The 26,305-nt window shown below is 39.5% G+C and overlaps 1 protein-coding gene across 5 annotated transcripts in view; it reads right to left on the bottom strand.

Annotated features, from left to right (window-relative positions):
- The window catches only part of brd4 (bromodomain containing 4), a 91,386-nt gene that overhangs the window by 45,031 nt on the left and 20,050 nt on the right, over positions 1-26,305 (bottom strand). For 2 of the 5 annotated variants that reach the window (XM_051715216.1, XM_051715217.1), the window contains exon 2: positions 25,696-25,840. The exons of 1 other annotated variant lie outside the window; for it this stretch is intronic. Coding sequence is in view for 2 of the 4 variants with exons in the window: in XM_051715214.1 (XP_051571174.1) it covers positions 14,657-14,757 (101 nt within the window). In the remaining 2 variants the exon portion in view is untranslated. Of the gene's footprint in view, positions 1-14,656; positions 15,281-25,695; positions 25,841-26,305 lie in introns of those variants that run through there. 2 more of the 5 variants (XM_051715214.1, XM_051715215.1) reach the window with 1 other exon arrangement.

The raw sequence follows: 26,305 nt of genomic DNA, 5'->3' as shown, positions 1-26,305 counted from the left end.
ATTTTGAGAGATCATTCGTCTTGTTAATGATATGATGTGAGCACTGCTGTAGGTTGGATAAAACACTTTCCCCTGCAGAATGTTCATTTTAAGAGGCAAGAGAGCTGATTCTTTGTTAAATTAAAATTATATCTTTGTTTTACCAGCAGTATCATCTCATCTGTGATCAGATTTTCTAAAGCTATGGCTAGACGTGCAGTCCACCGATAACATTAGAGCAACACCAGTTGGAAAGCCCACTAGTGACTTCACAGTACAGAGACTAGCATCAGATTCTAGCAGTGACAATGTTGCATTGTGGAGGAATCCTAGAGGTATTTTCACAGACAGAGATTCATAGAAGAGCTTACATTAGGATGTGCTTTTTCAGTTCAGTTTAGTAGTAACAAGGTTTCCATCTTGTGTAATTTCTCAAACTTTTGACTTTGACATCTCGAACACTATAGCACTACCATGTAATGATGTAATCACAATATCCTGTTTGCTCCAGTAAAGCACGTAAGTAAGTCTGAGACTAAATTAGCATTGGTAAAGGGACTTTACTCCAGAGGAAGTGTTTTCCTCTTTTTGTAGACATGGTAAAATTCACAGCTTGCTGCTCTAGGTTGAGATTTTTTATATTAAGGTGTTCCTAACAAGAAATTGCATTGGCAAAACAATGAAATGATTTTACATTATTATAATTATTGCTCTGACTGCAGAGTAAATTCCCCTCTGCAAAAATCTGCCCTGAGCTGCTGGATAACAAGTGTTGTGTTGTTAATGAAGCGGTTTGTTTGTTATGGAAACATTCCCCACTGTGTTTGAATTAATTATTTGGCTGTTGATCTTTATAAGCACACTGAATGAAGTTACTGTGCACACGACTTTGGCGGTTATTGGCCATCTGTGTATGTATGCATGCTCAACCAGCTTGAGTGAACTCATCTTGGGGAACTGAATGTAGTGCTTCCAGCTCTAGTCTGTGACATAAGTGTTTCTGTATGTTTTTTAGTTGTTGTTTTTTTTGTACTGTTGAACACCATGTCTGTGATCACTCCACAATTGCTGCAGTTACAGCAGTTTTATATGTCTATTGTACAAAATCAGTTGGCATTTCTTTCGTCTGTCTTTAGTGTGTGAATTTCCTGATGCTCCCTTTCAGTTTGGGAACTCTTCTGTGTCCAGCCTTGAGACATGATGGTTTGTGATAATGCAAATTTAAGAGACCTCTTAGGCTTTAATTTAATTTATTTTTTTCCTCCCCTTTTCTCCCCAATTTGGAATGCCCAATTCCCAATGTGCTCTTATGTCCTCGTGGTGGCATAGTGACTTGCCTCAATCCAGGTGGTGGAAGACGAATCTCAGTTGCCATTCGCGTCTGACAGTCAATCAGCGCATCTTATCACGTGGTTTGTTGAGCGTAGGGTTGCAGCTGTATACCGGTTTCACGATATACCAGGTAAGAAAATTGATGGTTTTCATACCATGTACATTTGCTTATCTACAGTATTGAGAGAAAATAAAATAAAAAATGCAACTGGACGGAGAATCTCACCTGCGCGTGCACATTTCCTTTCCTCATCGATTGCCTGTCAGACTCGTCAACTTGCCCCACCCACACACATGCAGTGGAGAAAATGTCAGAGAGAAGCACGGGGATCCAACATAAGTGAGTGTGCGTGTGAGTTAAAGCAGTGTTTCTCAACTGGTGGGTCGCAGGTCTATTCAGACTGGGTCGCAGACAGCAGGGAAAGAACAATGCCATGGTTCTAGTGAGACTTCTAGTTTAAAGTGTTACAGAGGAAGTCAAGTTGAACCTCTCAAACAGTAAACAGCCCTGACATGCCAAACAGCACTGAGGAGGAAAAGAGCAACACTGTGCTATGCGCCAAAAAAAAATAAAAATCATTATACATCATCACATTTACAAAACTGTTTCATGATTTTACATGAGTAAAAGTAACTGTTATATTTTGACAAAAGGTTAGTTTCATATGAAATAAAGGTAGAATCTATTAGACGGCATTTTATATCAACAGTGGCAGTTGTAGTTAAAGTTTCAAGATGTGTTTCAACTAGTATTAATTTTTTTATGAATACTATAATTTGCTATTATTATTATTACTATTATTTAAGACTAGCTACACTGACCTAACCATGGCAATGAGGAGCCTTTCCTCCTGTGTAATATGTTCTGTTTGATATTAGGAAACAAACGGATAATAATGGGCTCATATAAGTAAATATGCTCTTCAGTTTTTAAAAGGGGGGAGAGAAAACTTCCTGTCGCTTTTGTTGTTGACGTCAACAACAAAAATAATGTCACTTGATGCATGTCCTTGTACTTGAAAACCAAACTATGCAACATAAAAGGAAATGCGACCCAGGATACATTAAATACAGGTTTCGTTTTTACTATTTCCAATGTAAAATCTGGTCCTGAAGCAAAACCAGTTGAGAACCACTGAGTTAAAGGTACAGACAGGAGCAGTCTGGCTATGCTGTCGCGCATCTACAGTATATGTTAATTGTTAATAATCATAGGACATTACTTTAAAAGCTCACACAGCTGATGTTATTTTTCATTTAGTAGTTAATTTAACATGCTATGCTAACATGTAAACTAACATGCTTTAGTTATATAACATGTTATAGTTACATGCTATTTTTTTTATCATGTTTATATTCGGTTTATTATTATAATTCTGTTAGCTTTCTTATTCTATTTATTTTCAAAAGGGAGACTTTTTTTTACACATACTTCCATTAAAAAAAAAAAAAAAAAAAAATGGTTTGTTCAACCCCAAAAAAAAAAAATAAACTTCTGTTTTCACTCCTTTAAGGGTCATTGTAACTGATAATAGTAATTGTGTAATACCGTATACCGTGATATTTTCTGAGACTGTTATTGTACCATGAAAATCTCATACCACTGCAACCCTAGTTGACACACAAACTCACGCACAGCCTGGTGATGCACTCACGGCTATTTTCAGCCTTCATGCGGTGCGCAATATTTGAGCACTACTCATGAACAATATCTCAGATGTAGATGCTCAATAGTTCGGTTCACTTATAATATGCATTTTGAAAGGCACCGGAGGTGCATTTTACCAGAATTTGAATAAGAAGCTAATTAAACCACTGTGAACTTACCTACAAACAGACATACAGGACTTCCTGGAGAGTTTAGAATGTCAAAATAAAAGTGTGAGGGTTTAAAAGTTAAAGGTGCACCACGCACAATTTAAATATATTACTGTTGTATTTACATTCCTAAAAGTCAATAATAATAATAATAATAATAATAATAATAATAATTATTTATTATCATTATTATATGTTTACAAATTATAAAAATATTTAAGTTGAATGGGTTAAAAAAATAACTGAATGAAAAGTGAACTGATATCTTAAAACTAAATTGAACAAAAAAACAAAAAAAAAACAAAAATCAGAAAAAAGTCCAGATACAATGAAAACATTTTGCAAAGAAAATTTCTTCATTTCTACTGAAGACTTTGCTGGAATTACTGTTAATTTTGTTGTTACATTATCCTGTAGGCTAGTTAAAGTTTTCTTAATAAGCTATACATTTATATTGAAATAATATGTAGTTAGAGGTTTGTGTTTCTGTACATATAAAAGAATACCCAAATTAGTTCCACACAATAATGTAAAGATATTCTAAACTGATTATGCAAAAAAAACAACACTGGTATCGGCCAATACTGAAATTTCAGAGTGTTATCGGTGAGATGATAATACATACTACTACCTTGTAGTAACCTACTGTGGATTTTAAACAGACTTGTTAACAGGCAATCTGCTAAAAGGACAATAAGTGATAGCTTGTGCATTTCTGCGACTGGGGCAAAAGAAATGAGAACACAGCAAACACACAGTCTTAGGGAAGCTGGAAACTACAGCAATGTTATAAAATACTCAGAAGTCATGAATATTAGTAAACATGTTACAGTAACTTCACCGGACAATGAAGATAATAATAATAATGTTTATTTTATACAGTGCCTTTTCAGAGCTCAAGAATGCTTCACAATAAAGAACAGTAACATAATCATATAGACAATCATATGGACAGCGGACAGTTGCCCAGTCTAGAAGAAAAATGAATGCAGTTGCATATAGCAGATAGCAGGTCGTGCAATCAATTAGACATTTCAATCCAGTACAAAAGAACACACAACAACACGTAGACAGTATAGAAAGCGTAAGCTGTATGCAGTGGCCCAATCAGAATACAGATAAGCACACAAATACAATGAGCAGTACATGAAGCATATACACATTATGACTGATAATATTGGGAGAACAAATAGGTTGAGCTGAGAATTGAATTCAGAGATAGAGGTAGTAGTTCGGAGAGCCAGAGGGATTGAGTTCCATAGCTTAGGTGCCACAACAGAAAAACACCTGCCGCCCATTGAAGAAAGGCAGAATCTAGGAACAAGAAGTTTGCACCCAGAAGATCGGAGTGAGCGAAGAGGAATATAGGGAGAAAGTAAATCAGAAAGGTAATGAGGAGCTAGACCGTGGAGTGTCTTAAATGTAAGCAGGAGAATTTTGTATGCAATACGGGATGCGACAGGTAGCCAGTGAAGGTTAAATAGGATGGGAGTAATATGTGCAGATCGTTTAGTGTAAGTTAGTACTATCGCAGCAGAATTTTGAATATATTGCAAGCGGGAGATAGAGTGTGCCGGTAATCCAGAAAAAAGGGCGTTACAGTAGTCAAGGCGAGATGTAATAAATGTATGGACTAATGATTCAGCATCTTTCGGGCTAACGTAAGGATGAAGTTGGGCGATATGAGGAAGTTGGAAAATTCTGCTTTATTATAGGCATCCAGGGTCAATGAAGGGTCAAGAATGATACCTAAGTTTATGACAGTGGCAGATGGAAAGATTAAAGAATAGGTTTTTTGTTAGAATTGATGGACCAGTAATTATGATCTCAGTTTTGCTCAGGTTTAATCTGAGAAAGTTGGAGTTAAGCCAGCCCTTTAATTCATTGACACATGAGGATAACGAAGCAGTCTGGTGAACAGAATCTGGCTGGCAAGCTGTATATACACTATATTGCCAAAAGTATTCGCTCATCTGCCTTTAGATGCATATGAACTTAAGTGACATCCCATTCTTAATCCATAGGTTTTAATATGACGTCGGCCCACCCTTTGCAGCTATAACAGCTTCAACTCTTCTGGGAAGGCTTTCCACAAGGTTTAGGAGTGTGTTTATGGGAATTTTTGACCATTCTTCCAGAAGCGCATTTGTGAGATCAGACACTGATGTTGGTCGAGAAGGCCTGGCTCACAGTCTTCGCTCTAATTCATCCCAAAGGTGCTCTGTCGGGTTGAGGTCAGGACTCTGTGCAGGCCAGTCAAGTTCTTCCACACCAAACACGCTCATCCATGTCTTTATGGACCTTGCTTTGTGCACTGGTGCGCAGTCATGTTGGAACAGGAAGGGGCCATCCCCAAACTGTTCCCACAAAGTTGGGAGCATGGAATTGTCCAAAATCTCTTGGTATGCTGAAGCATTCAGATTTCCTTTCACTGGAACTAAGGGGCCAAGCCCAGCTCCTGAAAAACAACCCCACACCATAATCCCCCCTCCACCAAACTTCACAGTTGGCACAATGCAGTCAGACAAGTACCGTTCTCCTGGCAACCGCCAAACCCAGACTCGTCCAACAGATTGCCAGATGGAGAAGCGTGATTCGTCACTCCAGAGAACGCGTCTCCACTGCTCTAGAGTCCAGTGGCGGCGTGCTTTACACCACTGTATCCGACGCTTTGCATTGCACTTGGTGATTTATGGCTTGGATGCAGCTGCTCGGCCATGGAAACCCATTCCATGAAGCTCTCTACGCACTGTTCTTGAGCTAATCTGAAGGCCACGTGAACTTTGGAGGTCTGTAGCGATTGACTCTGCAGAAAGTTGGCGACCTCTGCGCACTATGCACCTCAGCATCCGCTGACCCCGCTCTGTCATTTTACGTGGCCTACCACTTCGTGGCTGAGTTGCTGTCATTCCCAATCGCTTCCACTTTGTTATAATACCACTGACAGTTGACTATGGAATATTTAGTAGCGAGGAAATTTCACGAGTGGACTTGTTGCACAGGTGGCATCCTATCACAGTACCACGCTGGAATTCACTGAGCTCCTGAGAGCGGCCCATTCTTTCACAAATGTTTGTAGAAGCAGTCTGCATGCCTAGGAGCTTCATTTTATACACCTGTGGCCATGGAAGTGATTGGAACACCTGAATTCAATTATTTGGATGGGTGAGCGAATACTTTTGGCAATATAGTGTATTTGTCTATCATCGGTATAGCAGTGATAGTTAAAACCATGATGGCGAATAATTTGTCCAAGAGGTACAATGTAGATGATGAATAGTAATGGACCAAGAACTGAGCCCTGAGAAACCCCTTGTTTGAGTAGGACAGTGGGGGATTTGTAATTGTGCATAGAGATGTAGTACTGCCAATCCCACTGTTTTTTAGATGCCGTGTCAAGTTAAAAAGAACTTTATAACACGTCTCGAGACACCTGGTTTCTGTTAATCATCAGATATTTTTCTTCATCTAGACTTTTCTAGTGCAAGAATGGGATCGGTCTGAAGTCATCGCCAGTGCTGGGCACATATCCAAAATTCGAATGTGCAGTTTTAGCATTTGAATGTGCATATTTTTCTTAAATTCGCAGAATATTCAAATTTAGAATTTTAATTTGACAGCCCTTGTAGCCAGTACTTCCGTGTTTACAGATATGACGTAAAGATGCAAGGATGAAAGACATAAGTAGTGGTCGACGGATAAGGGTTTTTTAATGGCCGATGCCAATATCCATTGAGCGGGGTGGCCGATAGGCCGATACAATGGCGATCTCTCACAATTTAACAGTAAATAACAAACATAAAATTGCTAAAAACAAAATTTGAATTACATCTGTTTAAACGAGATATCTGCATATTTGCAAACGGTATATAATACAAGTTTTATTTATATTTGCCTTTTATCATTAGACAGGACAGTTAAAAGTTACAGGGAACTGTTGAGGAGAGAGAGGGAGAATGAAACAGACGAGCACTTTAACATCGAGCTCAAACGCATCTGTCGCGGCTCTGATATGTGGACCGTTTAAATGAGACTGTTGCACGCCCATCTATTACTGTAGTAACATGATGGCACGTAACAACAAAATGAACCGTGACTGGTCTTTACATGTCTCAGTCACCTCACATGCAAGCAGGTGATTCTCGGCGCCCTCAAGAAACAAATCGGCCAAAAGGGAAAGTTTAGCGGCTGATGCCGATAATTAAAAAACTCAGAATATCTAGACATAAGCCAGTGACATAAGCCAGCGATTTCATGCCAGATTCGACCTGAAAGCTCAAAACACTAATAATTTTTTAGGCTTACCGTAGTGAATCGAGGTAAGGACATTGTTTTGTACACTGATTTAATTAATCAATAACGGCATTGTTAATAACAGTATAACCTTCAATAACAGCACACCATTTTCACGCAATTGCTTAATAATTAGTGATGTGTTACAACAAAACGCCAAAGACTGTAAACAAATTATAGACATTTTGATCACAAATATTTCATTACATTGTACTACATCTTTTTCCAGAGACAGATTTTTGGGCAGGCTGCTAAAAGCACGAAATTTACTTGTTTTTCCCCGTCTCATACTGAGTGAGCAAATAAAACTAATGGGAACTCTAGATTTTACAGTCTTGTTTAATGGTTATTTAAACAATATTGATTAAAGCAGCGTGTTAAAAACCATATAGTAAATTAATTTGTAATGCATAATTCATGATTCATCAATCTGGAATGATGCCATTTTTAAGATAGAAGATTAACATTTTATGAATAATAAATATCAGTAATTATTAGATTAATAAATTCTCTTTAATTGTAGATATCAAGAAGATCTAAAAATTAAATATCCTAAAATAGCATTAGTAGTATTTGTATTAATGTATGCCTGCTGGGAATGATCATCACAGTGGGTCAGCAATAAGGGAAAAGTTAAATATAAATGTGATAGGGGCTGTTGGTTAGGATTGGACGATTTATGTATTTTATTTAGCACTGAAAGCCGACATGCCAACGTGTGCAGCTTTTAAATGTGCTAATCACCGGGGGGCCTGGGTAGCTCAGCGAGTATTGACGCTGACTACCTCCCCTGGAGTCGCGAGTTTGAATCCAGGGCGTGCTGAGTGACTCCAGTCAGGTCTCCTAAGCAACCATATCGGCCCGGTTCTCACTCTTAATGGGGCGCGTGGTAAGTTATGCGCAGATCGCGGAGAGTAGCATGAGCCTCCACATGCTGTGAGTCTCTGCCGTGTCATCCACAGCAAGCCATGTGATAAGATGCACAGTCTCAGACTGACCGTCTCAGAAGCGGAGGCAACTGAGACTTGTCCTCCGCCAGCCAGATTGAGGCGAGTAATCGCACCACCACGAGGACCTTCCAAGTAGTGGGAATTGGGCATTCCAAATTGGAAGAAAAGGGGATAAAATTATACAAATAAAATTTTTTTTGCTAATAGCCACTCTACAGGGCTAGTGTAACACTTTGTGTTGTGAGGACATAATGTTTCTGCAGCTGTTGAGCAAGTCACATCACAACTGGTGCCAAGATGGCACCTACTTCCAGGGTAGTTGCGGGGACCCTGCGCCAACTGAGCATGGCAATAGAGATGAATGGGAATGCTAACTGATAGCTCTCTCCAGGTATTTTAGAGCTCCTTGGAAACCCCCACCCGCCCAAAGAAAACTAACTTAATTATTGGAATAAAAAAGGACCATCCCAGGGATCACAAACATAGTTGTCTTTTGTTCCAAATTGCATACAGACCGCATATAATATGTAGTTTTACCATTAGCTATGTAGCAGATTTTAAAATTCATCTTCAATTATTTATATTTTTTGTAAAAAGCATATGAATTTTAAGTTAATTTCATCATATTGTGCAATATCCTAGAATAATCTGTGTTGTAAAATATTAGATTTTATTTTTACACCGTAATTCAAGTTCATATTAATTAAATTAATCAATGCGGGACCTTTATTTTGAAAAATGATGTCCAGAAGCACTTGCCGTAGAAATTCACTTTCTGCATTGGTTTAACATGCTTGTCAGTTGTGGGTCCGTGCTGAACTGAGAGGAATGTTTTCACGGGACAATCCATTAACTAAAACCCATCCTTTGATATGTTCTATTCTCTGCTATCAGTGTCGCCATGAATGTTACTGTATTAAAATCTTTACTTTATCACAAGTCCTTGCGATATGCATATTGCAATTTGTACATTTGAGATATTTCGATAAGTTCGATATATCGTACAGCCCTAGTTAAGAGGAATATTGAAGTACAATTTTAGGTATCATCAGGAAATATTTCCATGCAATATTTCACCCACACACAAAAAGATGTGTGCTATGTTAGCATCAGGATCAAATGAGCTCAAGTCAAATCTCTAGCACTATTTGCACAATGTGTGACTGACTTAAAATTTACCTATGAAGAACATCTCAAATCAGGCAATTATGTGGTTCCATTTGGGTTAGGATGCCGTTTATGTAGACTACCGAGAGTGAGTTGGCTCAATTTTTAAACAGCATTTGCAGTAAACAGGGCACAATTCAGAAAGGACCAATTGGAAATATGTCAACCATCCATCTTTTAGTTTAAAATTATGTGTAAAATAAAATAACATCAACATGATAACATTTTAATCTGGTATTTTGTTAAATGGGCACAAACACCATATAGCATTTGAGCTGTTGTGATGAAAAGAAATCTGTATTCTCTAATTATCTCAAATATCAAACCAATGTTCTGCTTCTTTAAAGAGGAACATCACTGTTCAAGACTTTTAAAATTAGACAAAAAAAAAACTTAAAACCATACTGCACAATGCCGAGAAGCTTCCTTGTTTCACTGCAGCTGAGCAAAGGTGAAGATGAGGTCAGCCAATGGCAATACACGTTAAACAATCACACTGGCAAGTTTTAATGTCTGCTGGGTGACGCCATTCAGCTGACAATCCTGGTGAAGCACATTACTACTACAGAAGGCAATAAAAGCTGTTACACATCCTCAGAGTGACTGAGTCAGATTCTAAAAACTACAATCAGGCACATATCCTGCCCTTACCCTGCAATGAGCAATGAAGTATATGGGAAAATGTTGGGCAGATTCTAATAGTATGTGCAGTCAAACTCTTCTGACCACTTAAGTGGACTCACGAGGAGTTACGTATCTAAATGTGAGTGAATTATTAGCTCGCACAATTAAAACCAAATGTCTGAAAGCATACGAGTACAGCTCATGAGAAGAGTAGCTTAAAGGTTGTATTATAACGGCACAGCACTGAGATTAAACATGTCTGAAAAACTAAGTGAAATGCGGGTCTCGTGAAGGCCTACTTTTACGCCACTTAAGCTAAATCAAATCATGATAAAGATTAATAAAACACAAAGGCTAGTGAAAATAATAGCGTCCAGAGCCACATATAAGTACTGGCTTACATGCCATTATACATTTTAATTTGTTAAAGCTGATGTAGGTAAATGTTAGAATACTGTGTCCCAGCTTAATGTGCATTTGAAGGATGATTACCCAGAAACACTGATTACGTTTACATGGACACCAGAAAGTGGCTTACTGCAAGAAAACAGTATTCCGGTTTACATGCACTGAATAAGCGGCATACTCTTTACACATGCAGCTCGGTCAGTAAGCAGATTTCTCAGTTTTTATTTCCAAATATTCCAAAGTTGTTGCCATGTTTGTTTCCTTAACTTTCAATTGCAAACTGCAGCTGAACTGCAAAGCAGTAGTGGGGTTTCCCTCTTAAGTAATACTCCGGGATTTCCCCAATGTACAAGCGCACACACGAACATGCGGGACAGTCGATATTTTACAATGGTGTGTATAAATTGGTATAGTTTATAGTGCATGTGATTATCCCACTGTACTCCCAGAAGTGTTGAATTCTTTCTGCTGTGTTGACATGTTGTTGGGCTCCATCCTATGACATTTGTTATCCGGTGTTCTGAAAATCTGACCTACCTATCAGAATGTGCATCCCACACACAGTGCGCAAGCGCAATGCATTACCAGACCTGGAAATGAAATATCTGAAGGCCCGCCCATAAAGTTGAGCTACCATGGGTTCCAAATAACAAACTCAAAAAGGAAAACGTAAGTAAAAGTCTATTTTACAAAATTAAAATAATTGTCTTTGTAAAAATTAATGCTGCTTAAGTATATATTACTCAAAAGCGAAACAAGTTGCATAAGATGATCGAATACGGTAGTTTTGCATTATACTGTCAGTTTTACGATGCATTCGAACAGGTAATAAATAAGATTATGCTTTTTGTAATTTTATGCAGATTTTTCCACAAGACAATAGTGTTGGCTTATTTATATACTGAATAGCTTTATCATTGCAAAAACGAGCATTTCCCTGTATGTATTTATTAATAATAAGCAAACAAGTAAAAAATACGATTAGATTACAAAAAAAGCATAATAAAATGTTTGTTGAAAGCACCCGACAAGATGTGCTACTAATGTTTCACTGTTAAAAGGAATGTTCCAGGTTCAATACAAGTTAAGCTCAATTAATTTAGACTCTTAACCACTTAACTCCGCACCGCTTAACTCCGCCCTGTCTGCAGAGCCACCGTCAGTTCAGAGTCAACTCTGTAAACAATGGAGTCGGATCGTGCTCTGCTGGACAAACTACATTATGACACCAATTCTAAAGCATTGTTTTCTGCATTATATGTTCTGGAAAAAGTTTTCATATCTGCGTATATCGGTAAACATATACGCCGATACCGGTATATCTGTCAGGATACCCAAGAAAACAGTTTGGTTGTGTTACAAATGAAGTGAACTTTGACTATCAAGCTCCAGCATAATCAACAAGACCACCATAACTGCTTAGGAGTCTGACCTAATGCTTTAAACTTCCTGCCCCCCACATTTTCTTACACCAAACACTTTCTGGAATAAAAGTTGACCTCTGAACTGGACACAGATCATTAAGTACCGCTATGGAATGTCTGTGAGGGAGGAAGTAGCTCTGGTTATCCGAGTACATACCAGGAAATCTGGTTCAACAGGCAGGCCAAGCCCAAACGTGACATGAAAGAGAGGGTGTAAAAACTGACGGTGAACAAAATGGCTGCATCCCTGACGAACGTAAACAATTAATCATTATTGTTTAATGAGAGTTACACGGGACAGAAAGCTCCAGGCTCCCGCTGGAGGTCTAGGCGCATAAACCGGGCCAGCATGTTATTTGCTTGAAAGCATTTGTATAAATAATAAATGACACTGTACAGAGTCAGTTGCTTTGACCACAATCCCACCTCCCTCATCTATCTCCCCTCTCCACTTTCACACTCCTGTCTCGCCAGCACTCCTCCTGGGAGCTATTCTTTCCTACATCTCAGCTGCTTGAGCTGCCAGCAAGAAAGAGTGAAACCTTCTTACTTTACAGTTGCTTTTGCCTGTTACAAACTGCTCCCAACATGGTGGGAAGTACAATCTGTACAAACATAAGCAGGGACTATACGGGTACCTCCATCAAACAAAACAGGAGTGTTTTTATTCCCTTGCTTGAACATTTGCTGGGCCATGTTGTGTTTGTTCTAGTGCTTTGATCAGTGACCTAAAACAACTCTGAATGGGGACCAACAAATGTCTATTAAAGAACAGAGCCAGGAGCACACTGGCAACGGGGCATACGCTAGGCATGTTTGCAATGTGACTGAAGTTTTCCACAGCAACAGCTCTTTAATGGCAACTGTTCCATGTGCCAGTGGCCTCCTCTGTGTCAGTACATTTACATGCATTTTAAAACTTCGATTTCAGTCCAATTATTGTACCAGTCCGATTTTTATGATGTCGGACTAACAGATCTACATAATGCAATTGAAACTCGGCCTTGAACAACATATATACTCATTTATCGGACCACAACTGGCATCGGAATTGAAACCGCGCTCCAACAGACTTTTTTCCCCTTCAAACGTTCACTTACGCACTGTCTCACGTAAATTTGGACAGACAGATGAAAACTGTAGCTACATTATATCTGTGCATGTAAACGTACTGTGTCACACATCAGACTAGGCTGCGTCCAATACATTAGCCCTCTCTGAGGTGGGAATGTCCAGCTTTTATTTGATTTACATTGAGTGTTTGCCTTCAGAGCTGGAATAGGTTGTGACACTGTAGTTTTGTTATGATAATGAACAGAATATTCAGTAGGCGCACAGTTTCATGGGGACTGGGGGTGTTTTGTTTCTTTCATTCTCTAAGAAACAACACTGGCACAGCAATCCCATGCCAGGTTCTTCAATTTAAGGACTATAAAGCAAATTGCTGAGTTGATTTGCATCTCCTGGGTAGTTAGGGTGCACATCAGATCTGGTTAAACAAGTGAAAGATGGTAGAAACTTAAACATAACAGTCCAAATTTCTTCATAAAAGAGAAAATGGGTCCTTGGTACTATTGTAAATGCAGACTTTGTGGAACATGGTTCCCTTTTATGTTGCCCACTAAAAACAGATATTTTCAGTATAGGGTAATGGTTATAAACGTCCTTCACTGAAGTCTTAGCAATGCTACTTAAGGTTTGAAATTTCTGTGGTAAAATCAAAAGGAGCCAAATGGGGCCTGGGTAGCTCAGCGAGTATTGATGCTGACTACCACCCCTGGAGTCACAAGTTCGAATCCAGGGCCTGCTGAGTGACTCCAGCCAAAATTGGCCCGGTTGCTAGGGAGGGTAGAGTCACATGGGGTAACCTCCTCGTTATCGCAATTAGTGGTTCTCCCTCTGAATGGGGTGCATGGTAAGTTGTGCAGGGATCGCGGAGAGTAGCATGAGCCTCAACATGCTGTGACTCTACGTGGATTCATGCACATAAAGCCACGTGATAAGATGTGCGGATTGATTGTCTCAGAAACGGAGGCAACTGAGACTTGTCCTCCGCCACCCTGATTGAGGTGAGTAACAGCGCCACCACGAGGACCTAAGTAGTGGGAATTGGGCATTCCAAATTGGGTGAAAAAGGGGATAAAATGTAAAATAAAAGCACCAAATTACATCATATCCTTTAGGTAGATAAAAGAAAATGTAGTGGGTTTAATTTACTAAAGATTCCAAATCAGAGATAGTTGAACCCTCTCCTTCTGCCACAACAAATACACTACCCCCTTCTTCCTCTGAAAAATCCCATCCCTCCCCCTAGTTACACACCCCCTCTCCCACTGGGAGGCTGCCTATTAGGAGTATTTAGCTTTCTAATAACAATGCCCTTTAAAATTCTATTTTGAAGCCATTCTGTGGAAAACTTCTAGTAATGGAAAAATATTACTGACCCAAGGAAGTGACAATATAAGAATTCAAATACCAGTAAATTAAACCAAAAGATTCCAGAAAATTTCCTCATGTATGAATACTAACTTCACCAGGAGCAACCTACTAGCTAAAAACCAACAAAGACAGACACCATACTGACAAAAAAACATTAGTGATCGGTTGTGTAATGTTCAGAAGAGCAACTTAAAAAAAAACAAAAAAAAACCTTAGTGTTACCTTTTAAGAGGGACGGAGCAATGTGCAATTTTTTCCAAAAGAGCATCCAGTGTCTGAAAATCCAACAAATCATTGGACTTGGAAAGAATTTTGTAATCCATTGAGGAGTTCCTCTCGCCACAAAAGCAAAACAGAAAGGGAACTAAAAAGGCAAGAAAAGTTCGTCACTCAATCCCAAAACACAGCGACTTCTCGCTCTCAAATCGCCAGATCTTTCGTATATGTCCCAAAATCCACTGAGCCAAATACATGTTAATCCATAGTTAGTCCACCATAGTCCTAAGAGAAAGAGGTTGAGTTCCTAGAAGCCTCTAGCCGGAGACTCGAGCATGAGAGTGAGAGGCGCAGAGGCCTGAGGCCGGCTGAATCTGTTAGCTCTGTGCGCCGGTCGGCTCTCTACCCCCTCCCCCCCTCGGAAGCACAACGGCCCAGTTGCCACAGGCACTTTGCCCCATTGCGTGTCCACCAGAGGCTTCGCTCACCCAAATTGCCTCTAGAGGGGCAACAGAAAGTGGAGAGAGGAAGAAAGAGTGAAGAATCGGTAGAATCCAGAATGCGCACTCTTTCTCTCTCTTTCCTTGGCTGAGAGCGGCGTGCTCTTACTCAGTGAAAATGGCTCTGACGCTTCCTCATTGAGAACAAGCTCTACCCACACATCCCTCCCTCCGCACTCTCCAGCGCTCACTCATTCTCTAACCCCTCCCTTCTCTCTTCCCATCAATAGCTTGGGCACTCTCCACCCTCCCTCCCTTTCTTCCTGCCGGCCTCTCTCTCTCTCACAAGCTCGCTCTCTTCAGCACGCACACACACACACACGCGCACGCACGCACACACGCACACACCTTTAGCTCCACACCCCCTTCTTCCCGCCATTTCGCCCTCCCCCACACACTCTTTTCAGACTGATCTCTTGCATGCTGCCCCCCACTACACCAATTGCCGCCTTATCTGCTGCCTCTCCATACAGGCGTACACATTCACACATGTCTAGACTACATCAACACAACAAAACAAGCCACACTGGGACTGCTCAGCCAGCAGACAGCGAGCAGGAACTGAAATCAGTGCCAAACTACACGAAGTGCAATTTACATGCACTTTAAAAGTTCGATCTTAGTCGGACTAAAACAATAATTTGTCTTTCTACATTGTTGGTCCGATTCTTTTCCCAATCTAACAAACCTAGATAATGCAATTGTAGCTTGGCTTCCTCCACTGACATCCTTCAAATATTCAATTACGCACTGTCATGTATACTTAGACATACAGATGAAAAAGTGTACCTTGACTGTGCAAAAGCTTGCTGTAATCTAAACTTGATGACTGATTGGGGTTGGGGGGGATGGTTTACAAAGGAATAAAATAGTATAATGCAAAAGTGAGTGAGTGGAGTCAGGGGAGGGTGAATTAGAGGACAGAACAGGAATTCCAACACCATATATGCTCCACTTGCTTGGTTTGACAAGATGTAGTTTTCGCCAGCATGTCCGGCAACGGCAGATTTTTTATGTATTCTCCAGGTTAACAACGCTGTTTCCCTGTTCCGGCACATGAGTCACAAACTACGATACCAACAGCCTCTGTATTGGTGCAGTAATTAAACATTGTTTATTTTTATTCAGGTCTTGCAATGTTGAGTCTGAGTGTAGTGTGGTTTTGGCATCACGACAGCTTACTAAAAACAGCCAAAAGTGAAAATTCTGTCATTAGGGAAGTGTAGAACAACTAATTTCACTGACCTTTAAACTGAAATTTTGGAGTCGACTAGTCTAAAAAGAAACTAACCTTCAGAAAAGTAAAAAAAATAAAATAAATAATAATAATAATAATAATAATAATAATAATGCGACCCATTTAAAATAATTAGTCTATTGCAAATCCGATGCTAAATCCCACTGAAAAGGGGCATTTATCTGCGACGTACTCGCCTTGCATCATCATTGTACATTATATATATATATAACATGATACGCATTCACTGTTAGCAAATACAGGTTTATTTATTGAAAACAATTGAATGAATAGTGCAGAACCAATAGCGCAACCCTAAATACAGGTGTGCTCAAAAGTTTGCATACCCTTGGAGAATTGGTAATATATGTACCATTTTTGAAGAAAACATGAGTGAGCAGACAAAACACATTTCTTATGGGATTCATATTCAACTGTAGGTTATAACAGAATGGCACAATCATAAAACAAAACATGGCAACAAAGAAAAAAAAATGAAATGACCCCTGTTCAAAAGTCTGCATACCCTTAGTTCTTAATACTGTGTATTGCCCCCTTTAGCATCAATGACAGCATGCAGTCTTTTGTAATAGTTGTCTATGAGGCCCCAAATTCTTGCAGGTGGTATAGCTGCCCATTCGTCTCGGCAAAATGCCTCCAGGTCATGCAAAGTCTTTGGTCGTCTTGCATGAACCGCACGTTTGAGATCTCCCCAGAGTGGCTCGATGATATTAAGGTCAGGAGACTGTGATGGCCACTCCAGAACATTCACCTTTTTCTGCTGTAACCACTGGAGGGTCAACTTGGCCTTGTGCTTAGGGTCTTTGTCATGCTGGAATGTCCAAGAGCGTCCCATGCGCAGCTTTCGTGAAGAATGCAAACTGTCTGCCAGTATTTTCTGATAACATGCTGCATTCATCTTGCCATCAATTTTCACAAAATTCCCCGTGCCTTCAGAGCTCACACCCCACCAAAACATCAGTGAGCCACCAACATGCTTCACAGTGGGGATGGTATTCTTTTCACTATAGGCCTTGTTGATCCCTCTCCAAACATAGCGCTTATGGTTGTGACCATAAAGCTCTATTTCGGTCTTGTCACTCCAAATGACAGTGTGCCAGAATCTGTGAGGTGTGTCAAGGTGTTGTTGGGCATATTGTAACCGGGCTTTTTTGTGGCATTGGAGCAGTAAAGGCTTCTTTCTGGCAACTCGACCATGCAGCTCATTTTTGTTCAAGTATCGTCGTATTGTGCTTGAAACAACCACACTGTCTTTTTCCAGAGCAGCCTGTAGTTCTCCTGAAGTTACCTGTGGGTTTTTCTTTGTATCCTGAACAATTCTTCTGACAGTTGTGGCTGAAATCTTTCTTGGTCTACCTGACCTTGGCTTGGTATCAAGAGATCCCTGAATTTTCCACTTCTTAATAAGTGATTGAACAGTACTGACTGGCATTTTCAAGGCTTTGGATATCTTTTTATATCCTTTTCCATCTTTTTAAAGTTCCATTACCTTGTTACGCAGGTCTTTTGACAGTTCTTTTCTGCTCCCCATGGCTCAGTATCTAGCCTGCTCAGTGAATCCACGTGAGAGCTAACAAACTCATTGACTATTTATACACAGACACTAATTGCAATTTAAAAAGCCACAGGTGTGGGAAATTAACCTTTAATTGCCATTTAAACCTGTGTCACCTTGTGTGTCTGTAACAAGGCCAAACATTCAAGGGTATGAAAACTTTTGATCAGGGCCATTTGGGTGATTTCTGTCATCATTATGATTTAAAAAGAAGCCAAACAACTATGTGATAAATGGCTTCATATGATCACTATCCTTAAATAAAAGACAGTTTTTTTGCATGATCAGTCATATTTTCAAAATCAATGGCAAAATTTCACAATTTCTGCCAGGGTATGCAAACTTTTGAGCACAACTGTAGCCTGTTCTAAATGGAATTCACCAAGTCAAAGTTACTTAACATATTAAAACAGTTAGAACATTGTTAAAAATAATTAACAGGTAGGCTAAGCCAAATCTACGAGAGAAAAAATGAGCTGAAAAGTCGTACATTGGCCGCTGATCTAATATGACAGCTGTTCTGTAAAGAACGTTTACAAATAACAGTTACAATGTAAAAAAAATAAAATAAAAATAACTATAGGATAGGCCTGTAATGTAGTCTACAATAAACCTAATGTAATCTAAATATTAACCCATTACACAGTCGGTTCCTTGTTGAAAATAGCCTTCTTATTCAGCAGATAAAAAAAATAAAAATTATACAAAATAAAAATGGTCGCTACTCCACCATGAGGACTTAAGAGCACATTGGGAACTGGGCATTCCAAATTGGGGAGAAAAGGAAAAAAAAAAAAAAAAAAAAAAAATCATGTTTAATAGCAATACCTGTGAAGCAAATGTTTCGGAAATCTGCTTCCTGCACCACCACCAAAGTGATTTCATAGCTCCTTTGCTTGTATAGCGAGAGGACATTTTCCTGCACATGCCGCGAATGAGAAAGGGAAGCACGCACAACCTGTGGTGAAATGAAACTTTGTATCTGCTCCAGATATCCTCTTTTTTTTTTTTTTATAATATTTGTATTATAATTAAAATGTGTAACATTAATACAACAGTAATTTAAGTGCAGCCTCTGTAAAAATATAAAGCCAAACGTAAAAATGTTGAGCAGTTTAATGGGGAAAAATACTAACCGACTAGCAGCATCAGAACAGTTTCGTTTGACTAGTCTCGCATGTCCCTATCTATCATTTATTCACCCTCCTGTCTCACTCTGTTCCAAACCTGTATGAGGATAATTTTTGAAGAATGTTTACAATGCTCCTACTTTACACTTGAAAGCATACTTTAATTAGTTCTCATACTCCAAAAAATAAAAGAAAAATGCTATGCTCTATTTTAGCAGCACTTTCCACGTATACCTCTGTGAGGTAAAGACTGAAATTCAAGTCACTATTTGCTGAAAAGCTTCCCCTCTACCGTAGTTCTTAAATTTACTTTGCACTTCACATATTCAAACTTGGTACGTCGCACTCATGAGACATGACTCAAGATAATCAATGAGGTTTGGTGTCATTGACGTCAAGTTTGAACATGCAGAACCATGAATAAGATACAGAGGAGGGGGAAGATATTTAGTGAATAATGACTTTAGGAATGTTTTGGGTTTGATACAACTTAAGCTCAATCAACAGCATTTAACACTCAAACAATATTCAAATGATCACACAATTCTCACTTTTGGGTACTTTATTATTTTAAGTGCATAATTACACACTGATGTTAGCGTGACAACCTCTCATTTTCCCTCAAGACCCACTGTCTAGATTGACTGTCTCCTCCATAAGAAATCAACCCACCATCTGTCCACATACCTCATCCTCATCATCATGACTCAGGATAATTTCTCTCACCTCTCTCCCTGCCACTTTTACCTCACTCTCTCGCTCACAGTTCAGGACCACCCAGTTACACAGTGGTCTCAAACGTTGACCGTCAATACAGGGTAGAGGGGAAAATGTTGGATTTGGGTGGAAGAAAGGGAAAGTGAAAGAGAAACAGTGGACAACAAACAGCACTTAGAGAGCCAAGTGACTGGGCTGCTGTAACTGGCAGAGGGGCATGCAGTGAAAAAAACCAAAATGAGCGAGAGGCACCCTGGAGACTCACAAAACATAAATACTCTTAATTAAACAGTTTAATCATGTACGATTGGGGCTGAGCATTATAGCTATAATTCTCTCTATATTTTTAAGCCTTTTGAATATATTCTACATCTCAATATTACTGTATTTATTTTAGTTGGCATCACATTAATTATGACATCTACTCTGGTCTTGTAGATTTGATTCTGCCTCATTAAAGGATAATTTCAACCAAAAAGGGAGGATTACATTATAAACTAACAAGCAATTATCACATTATCACACATTCAGTGTAAAAACAAAAGAGGGGTGTTGTGCTGAGCGATGGGAGAGTGACAGATCTCTAAAGAGGTGCTCACAGCAGCAGATACAATGTATATGAACAGATGTGAGGGGGATTCTGTAAGCTCATCTGCCTCTCCCTAAAACTGAACCCTCACTGACCTTCTGCTGACACACAATCTCATTTATTTACCTCTGTCTTTATTATTTGGTCTTTTGCTGATTCCATTCATCGGTATCATAGATGAGACTGAGAAATGACGCAAGTCGGATTCAAACTCATGTCACCCGCATGAGCATCACGTATCAATATTAGAGCATGCACATTGAACTATACCATATATATGCAAACTTTTGATATAGTTCTGACCATCTCTCTCTTATACATTCTAGTTATTAGAGGTGTTCGGCAAGACAAGCATTACTAGTACTAAAGAGTGCAACAGTCTGATTTGAGTAAAAAAATCCAATGCATTTTCTCCATAGGCAAATCGATTTTTAACAATAACGTATGAATCTCAAAAGACAGACCTACCGTGAGCCCAGAGGTTGTCGATTATATACAGTTGCAATCAAAATTATTCAACCCTCCCAAGACAGTAAGGATTAACAAAGCTAAGCTTTTCTGATGACCCAGAATTTTTAAATATCACTTGAGTGACACATTCAAAGTCATAGTGTGAATATATAACCTAATATTTCTAAATAGCAGGATTTTTTTAAAATACAGCCATGTCATAATTATTCAACCCCTATTTCATGTATCTGTTCCTTAAATATTTAAGGCTACACAAGTAATTGTTTTAAAACAAAATTAAATCATCAATCTGCAAATGGCACTTATTTAAAGTTTAGAGTTGTAAGCAAAAATGGATTTCTATGCAAAAAATGCAATTAAAAATAAGCTGTCTCAAAAGCTAATAGAGGAGATTATTTCATTACACAAGAAAGGTCATGGCTAAAAGTACATTTCCAAGGCACTTCAATTTCCAATAGACAAAGTTGGCAGCACCATTCATACATTTTTAAAATATGGTACAACAGCAACCTTCTTGGGGTGTGAAGAAAGCAAAACTTCACCAAGGGAAATGTTGACTTGAATATTCAAGAAGGAATTTGGAGGGGCTTGGGTATCTCAGCGAGTACTGACGCTGACTACCACCCCTGGAGTCATGAGTTTGAATCCAGGGCATGCTGAGTGACTCCAGCCAGGTTTCCTAAGCAACCAAATTGGCCCGGTTGCTAGGGAGAGTAAAGTCACATGGGGTAACCTCCTCGAGTTCGCTATAATGTGGTTCTCACTCTCGGTGGGGCGTGTGGTGAGATGTGTGTGGATGTTGCGGAGAACAGCGTGAAGCCTCCACACATGCTATGTCTCCGCAGTAATGTGCTGAACAAGCCACCTGATAAGATGCGCGGATTGACGTTCTCAGATCTGGAGGCAACTGAGATTCATCCTCCGCCACCCGGAATGAGGCGAGTCGCTACTCCACCATGAGGACTTAAGAGCGCATTGGGAACTGGGCATTCCAAATTGGGGAGAAAAGCGGAGAAAAAAAAAAAAAATCATGTTTAATAGCAAATTTCTTGTGAAGAACTACAATACCTGTGATCCTGAAGAATTCCACCAATGAGAGAATCACGGCAACCAAACTGCCCACTTCCATGATGCATTGTAAATGACCCATCAAGTGTAGGTCTACCCTACACTCTCAAACCAATTAGTTTATATTTGCATAAATCTGAATATTTGGGATAAACTTAATTTAGGGCTGTCAATTTAATGTGTCAACTAAGCGTAATTATATAAAAAAATAACGTGTTAATTTTTTCACTCAATGAATCATGCCACTGATCTTTAATAAGGGGTTGTCCTAACATCAGAGCAATTCAATTCAACATATACGACTTCAGTGGTTAATGTGTTCTGAAGCGATCCAATCAGTTTTGGGTGAGAACAGACCAAAATGTAACTCATTTTTTACTGTACATCTTACTATCGCAATCTCTAGACATGATCCTGATTTGAAGCTCAATTAAACTTCCTAGTGCCTGATGCATGTGCAGAGTGCTAGATGGTGCTATAGGGAGTGTAATCGAGCTTGAAATCATGATCGCCAAGAAGACTGCTGTCAAGATGTACAGTGAAAAAGAAGTTACATTTAGGTATGCTCTGACCAAAAACCAACTGGATCGCTTCCGGAGGCATAGATTAAACCACTGGAGGTGTATGGACTTGTGATTTTTGGACCTTCTCAGTTCTGGTCACCATTGACTTCCATTGTGTGGACCTACAGAGCTGAAATATATAAAACAAAACAAAAAAACAAAAAAAAAAAAAAAAAAAAAAAAAGTGTTCTGCTGAAGAAAGAAAGTCATACACACCTGGGGTGGCATGAGGGTGAGTAAATGAGAGAATTTTCATTTTTGGGTGAACTATACCTTTAAAATATATTGTTTCAGTATTTTAAATCACAAACTTAATTCAATAGTTTTATATTTTTCCATCATTTTTAATTTGATTACATCATTTGCAGTACTTCAAGGGATAGTTCACCCAAAATTTTAAATTATCTAATTTACTCTTATGCCCTTATGCCATCCCAGATGTGTATGACTTTTTTTCATCTGCAGAACACAGCCTACTCTATTAAAATAGCTCTAAACGTCATATTTGCGCAAAGATTAAATTCAAGTATAACCGGCAGAAACTATGCACAAATTTTCTTTTTAATCTTGTGCATTTTGTGTGCTTTATTATCATGCAGTAACTGGCAGCAGCACACACTGATGTATGCAGTCATTAAATCACACGTTGCACAGCAATTGGAATTATCATATATATATATATATATATATATATATTTTTTTTTTTTCTTCTCTCTCTCTAAAAATCGATAGATGAGTTTTCTGCTAATGCAGCCCCTAGTCATGCCAGTCTTTATTTCTAAATACAAGGAAGCTACAAGAAATTAAAGCAATGTCATCCTCTGGCTTTGTTTTATATTGATAAATTGCAGAAATATTTGTACAATTGCTTCGGAATTTGCCAGGTCGTAAAGTTGTGTTGTGAACCACTGCATCTGTACAATTATAAGATAAATTGACTCGTAACATGTTCAGGGGCTCACGACCTCCCGAGTATCTGTCACTATGTACGCCCAGCCTAACCTAGAGATGAGGGTGGGCTCTTATGACTTGGCCTATAGAGCAACCACAATGCACCAACGACAACCCAGAACACCTTAGCAACAGCACAGCAATGCCCTGGTAACCACCCACAACAACATAGCATTGTGGTACTGAGGTTTGCACAAGTAAGAACCACACAAGTTTATACTCTTACTCCTCTGATATGTTTGATTACTTAATAGTCCCTGTTCTTCTCTATACACCATGTGAAATTGAATACACTCACGGACATGAACACACAGTGCTTCCTGAGAGCCAGAGGGGATAGGAACCCTAACCTTTGACCTCAACCCCTCACATTCCAGGTAATCCTCTATCCCAGCCCTGACCATCTGCACTCACTTTCACTACCCTACCGTAGTACTCCACAAATCTTAAGTGTGTGGGTGGGTGTATGTGTGTGTGTGTGTGAGATCCTTGAGTCAGTATGCGTCTTCAGGCAGTGTATATTGCTGGGGGAGGATGAGGCATCCTCTAATTTCACATTCTGTCAGGAAGCCCTCTGCAGCAGAGCCCCAGAGCCTGGCCAAACAGCAGCAATCCCTCCACCCAGGGAGCACGTGCCTTCCCCAGCATCGTCTGAGACAATACAGCAGCTGCCCGAGTGACAAAGCACAACTCCAAGAGGCTGGGACGACCCTTGCCAGCATTTGGTGCCCGGTGAATGCTCTCCTGCATTCAAACATGGATGGGTTTGGGAAGAGGGGGTGATGGAGGACAAAGGGGGGATGGGAAGAAGGAATGGAGGCGGCGGCAGTGAGCGCCTTCAGACTTCTGAGCCCATTAATCATCTGAACGTTTGAGAAGCCCGAGCCAACAGGGACCTGGCTGGAGAGAAGAGGCGAGTAATCTGCTGTGTGTGTGTGTGTTTGCCTGCATAGGGGAGGGGTATAAAGGGTAGAGCAGGTGAGACTGAGCTCATGAAGAAAAGACAAGTACAGGAGACACAAAAAGAGACAAAGAAACACTTTCATGTGCCCCATTGAGTGAAGAGGACACACACACACACAAAAAAAAAAGAGCTTTCCTCTCCCCCCATCTGCTCCTAACGTAAGCCTCCTGTGGCATACAGGACAGAACCCCTCCCATCTGTCGTTTGCAGATATGTGCCCTGTGATGACACAGTAGCCATACGCTGGCACACAAGAGTACCAACAGACACCTTGACCTCTCTCTGCCTCCTGTCATACGGCCACTGTGCTGAACACACCAGTCACAACAAGTCTTACACTCTCACATGAGCTCAACAGCACACATATCCTCTAGTCTAGAGAACACTGCTAAAGCACACAGGCATGAACAGGTAAACTCTTTTCATGATTAAGTGTTTTCAGACTGCTTTTCAGTGTGCTTTCTCTGGACATTAACACAGAGATCAAAAGCCTAACGTAGTAACAGAACCTGTTCCCCTGAGACGTGTGATTACTGTTTTGTACTAGTAACGACACAGTTCTTATTTGCTGTACTAATATTTACATGTCTTAAATTGCTACTATAGTTAGTGACAATCTGTAGTTAACTATGAGTAATATGTAAACAAAACAGGCTGAAGTCTCCAAAACAAGAGTTGAGGGATCAAAGGATTTTAAAAAAAGATGGCAGAGTTTAGTGTAATATCAGCAACGCTGAATTCAGTAAGGTGGAAGCAAAGTGTCTGTAAAAAACATAGTACAAACACAACACTAAACTTATCATTGGTCACTGTTACACACTGTGTTTTAACTAGTTTTTTTTTTTGTTTTTTTTTTTTTACATGAACTAAATCATCCTTATTTTCTGAACCTGACATGTGCAAATTGTGTTCATTAGCATATTCGGTTTTGATGTGGTATATAAAGTTACATTGAGAATTGTGAAATTTCTCTGGTATTGGTTTCGACTACTGATATTTTGGCATCATAATATCCTACAACAGATGTAGACATTTTACTGGAAGCAAAAATCAACATAATTTGAATTATAGCCTCGCAAATTAAATATATTCTTGCTGTGAAATACTGAATGCATTTAGTCTACAAAGACATGAACTAATAGAAATTAACCTCTCAGCCTCTTTTCATACGACCTGCTGTTAGCCTATTTGGCAGGCATTATTTAAGCATTATGCTTTTATTAGTTACACTGCAGGATCAAATCAGATTGAACTGAAGTCACTAAGGGTACTGACTCACATTTTTGTCTCTTGTGTGAAGAGTCTCTTATCTGAGCACACACATCTCCAGTAGCACTCAGCAGAAGAGCTGCTTTCACACGGTCCAGAGAAAAGTCACCAGTTCAGATGCAGGTTACGCTGATCACACAGTAAGAGGGCCACTACTGCAGACAGACAGAGAGAGAGAGAAAGATAATGACTTATTTGAAGTCTGCACTCATTCCAACAGCAGTCACAGAGTACGCACACTTAACCTCAAACTCGGTAACTGATATTGACAAACAAACTGGTTGGTGAGCTTTGCTGATGCGGTTTAAATATAGTCAACACAATTCACTCATCAGCCACAACAAGCATGTGCTGGATTATGTCAGACTTTAAAAATTGACTGGAATTAAGATTAACCATTCAAAGATTTGTCTTGCACATCACAAGCGGCTGTAAATTACAGAGACCAAATCATGACGATTTTGCAAGATGAACTTCAGACGAAAGGTCTTTTCACACAGAGACTAAAAACTATTTCACCCCTGTACCGCAGGCCGCACTGTTTCTGTGCTACAAACATATTTTTTCTAGTTTCCTGCCAGGACCCTTCAGCAATCAGCTGTCAATTCCAGAGAATAATA

This window comes from Myxocyprinus asiaticus, chromosome 13, assembly GCF_019703515.2.
Source record: "Myxocyprinus asiaticus isolate MX2 ecotype Aquarium Trade chromosome 13, UBuf_Myxa_2, whole genome shotgun sequence".
Lineage (NCBI taxonomy): Eukaryota > Metazoa > Chordata > Actinopteri > Cypriniformes > Catostomidae > Myxocyprinus > Myxocyprinus asiaticus.
The sequence above is the reverse complement of the archived record's forward strand: the minus strand, read 5'-3'. Positions and strand labels throughout refer to the sequence as shown.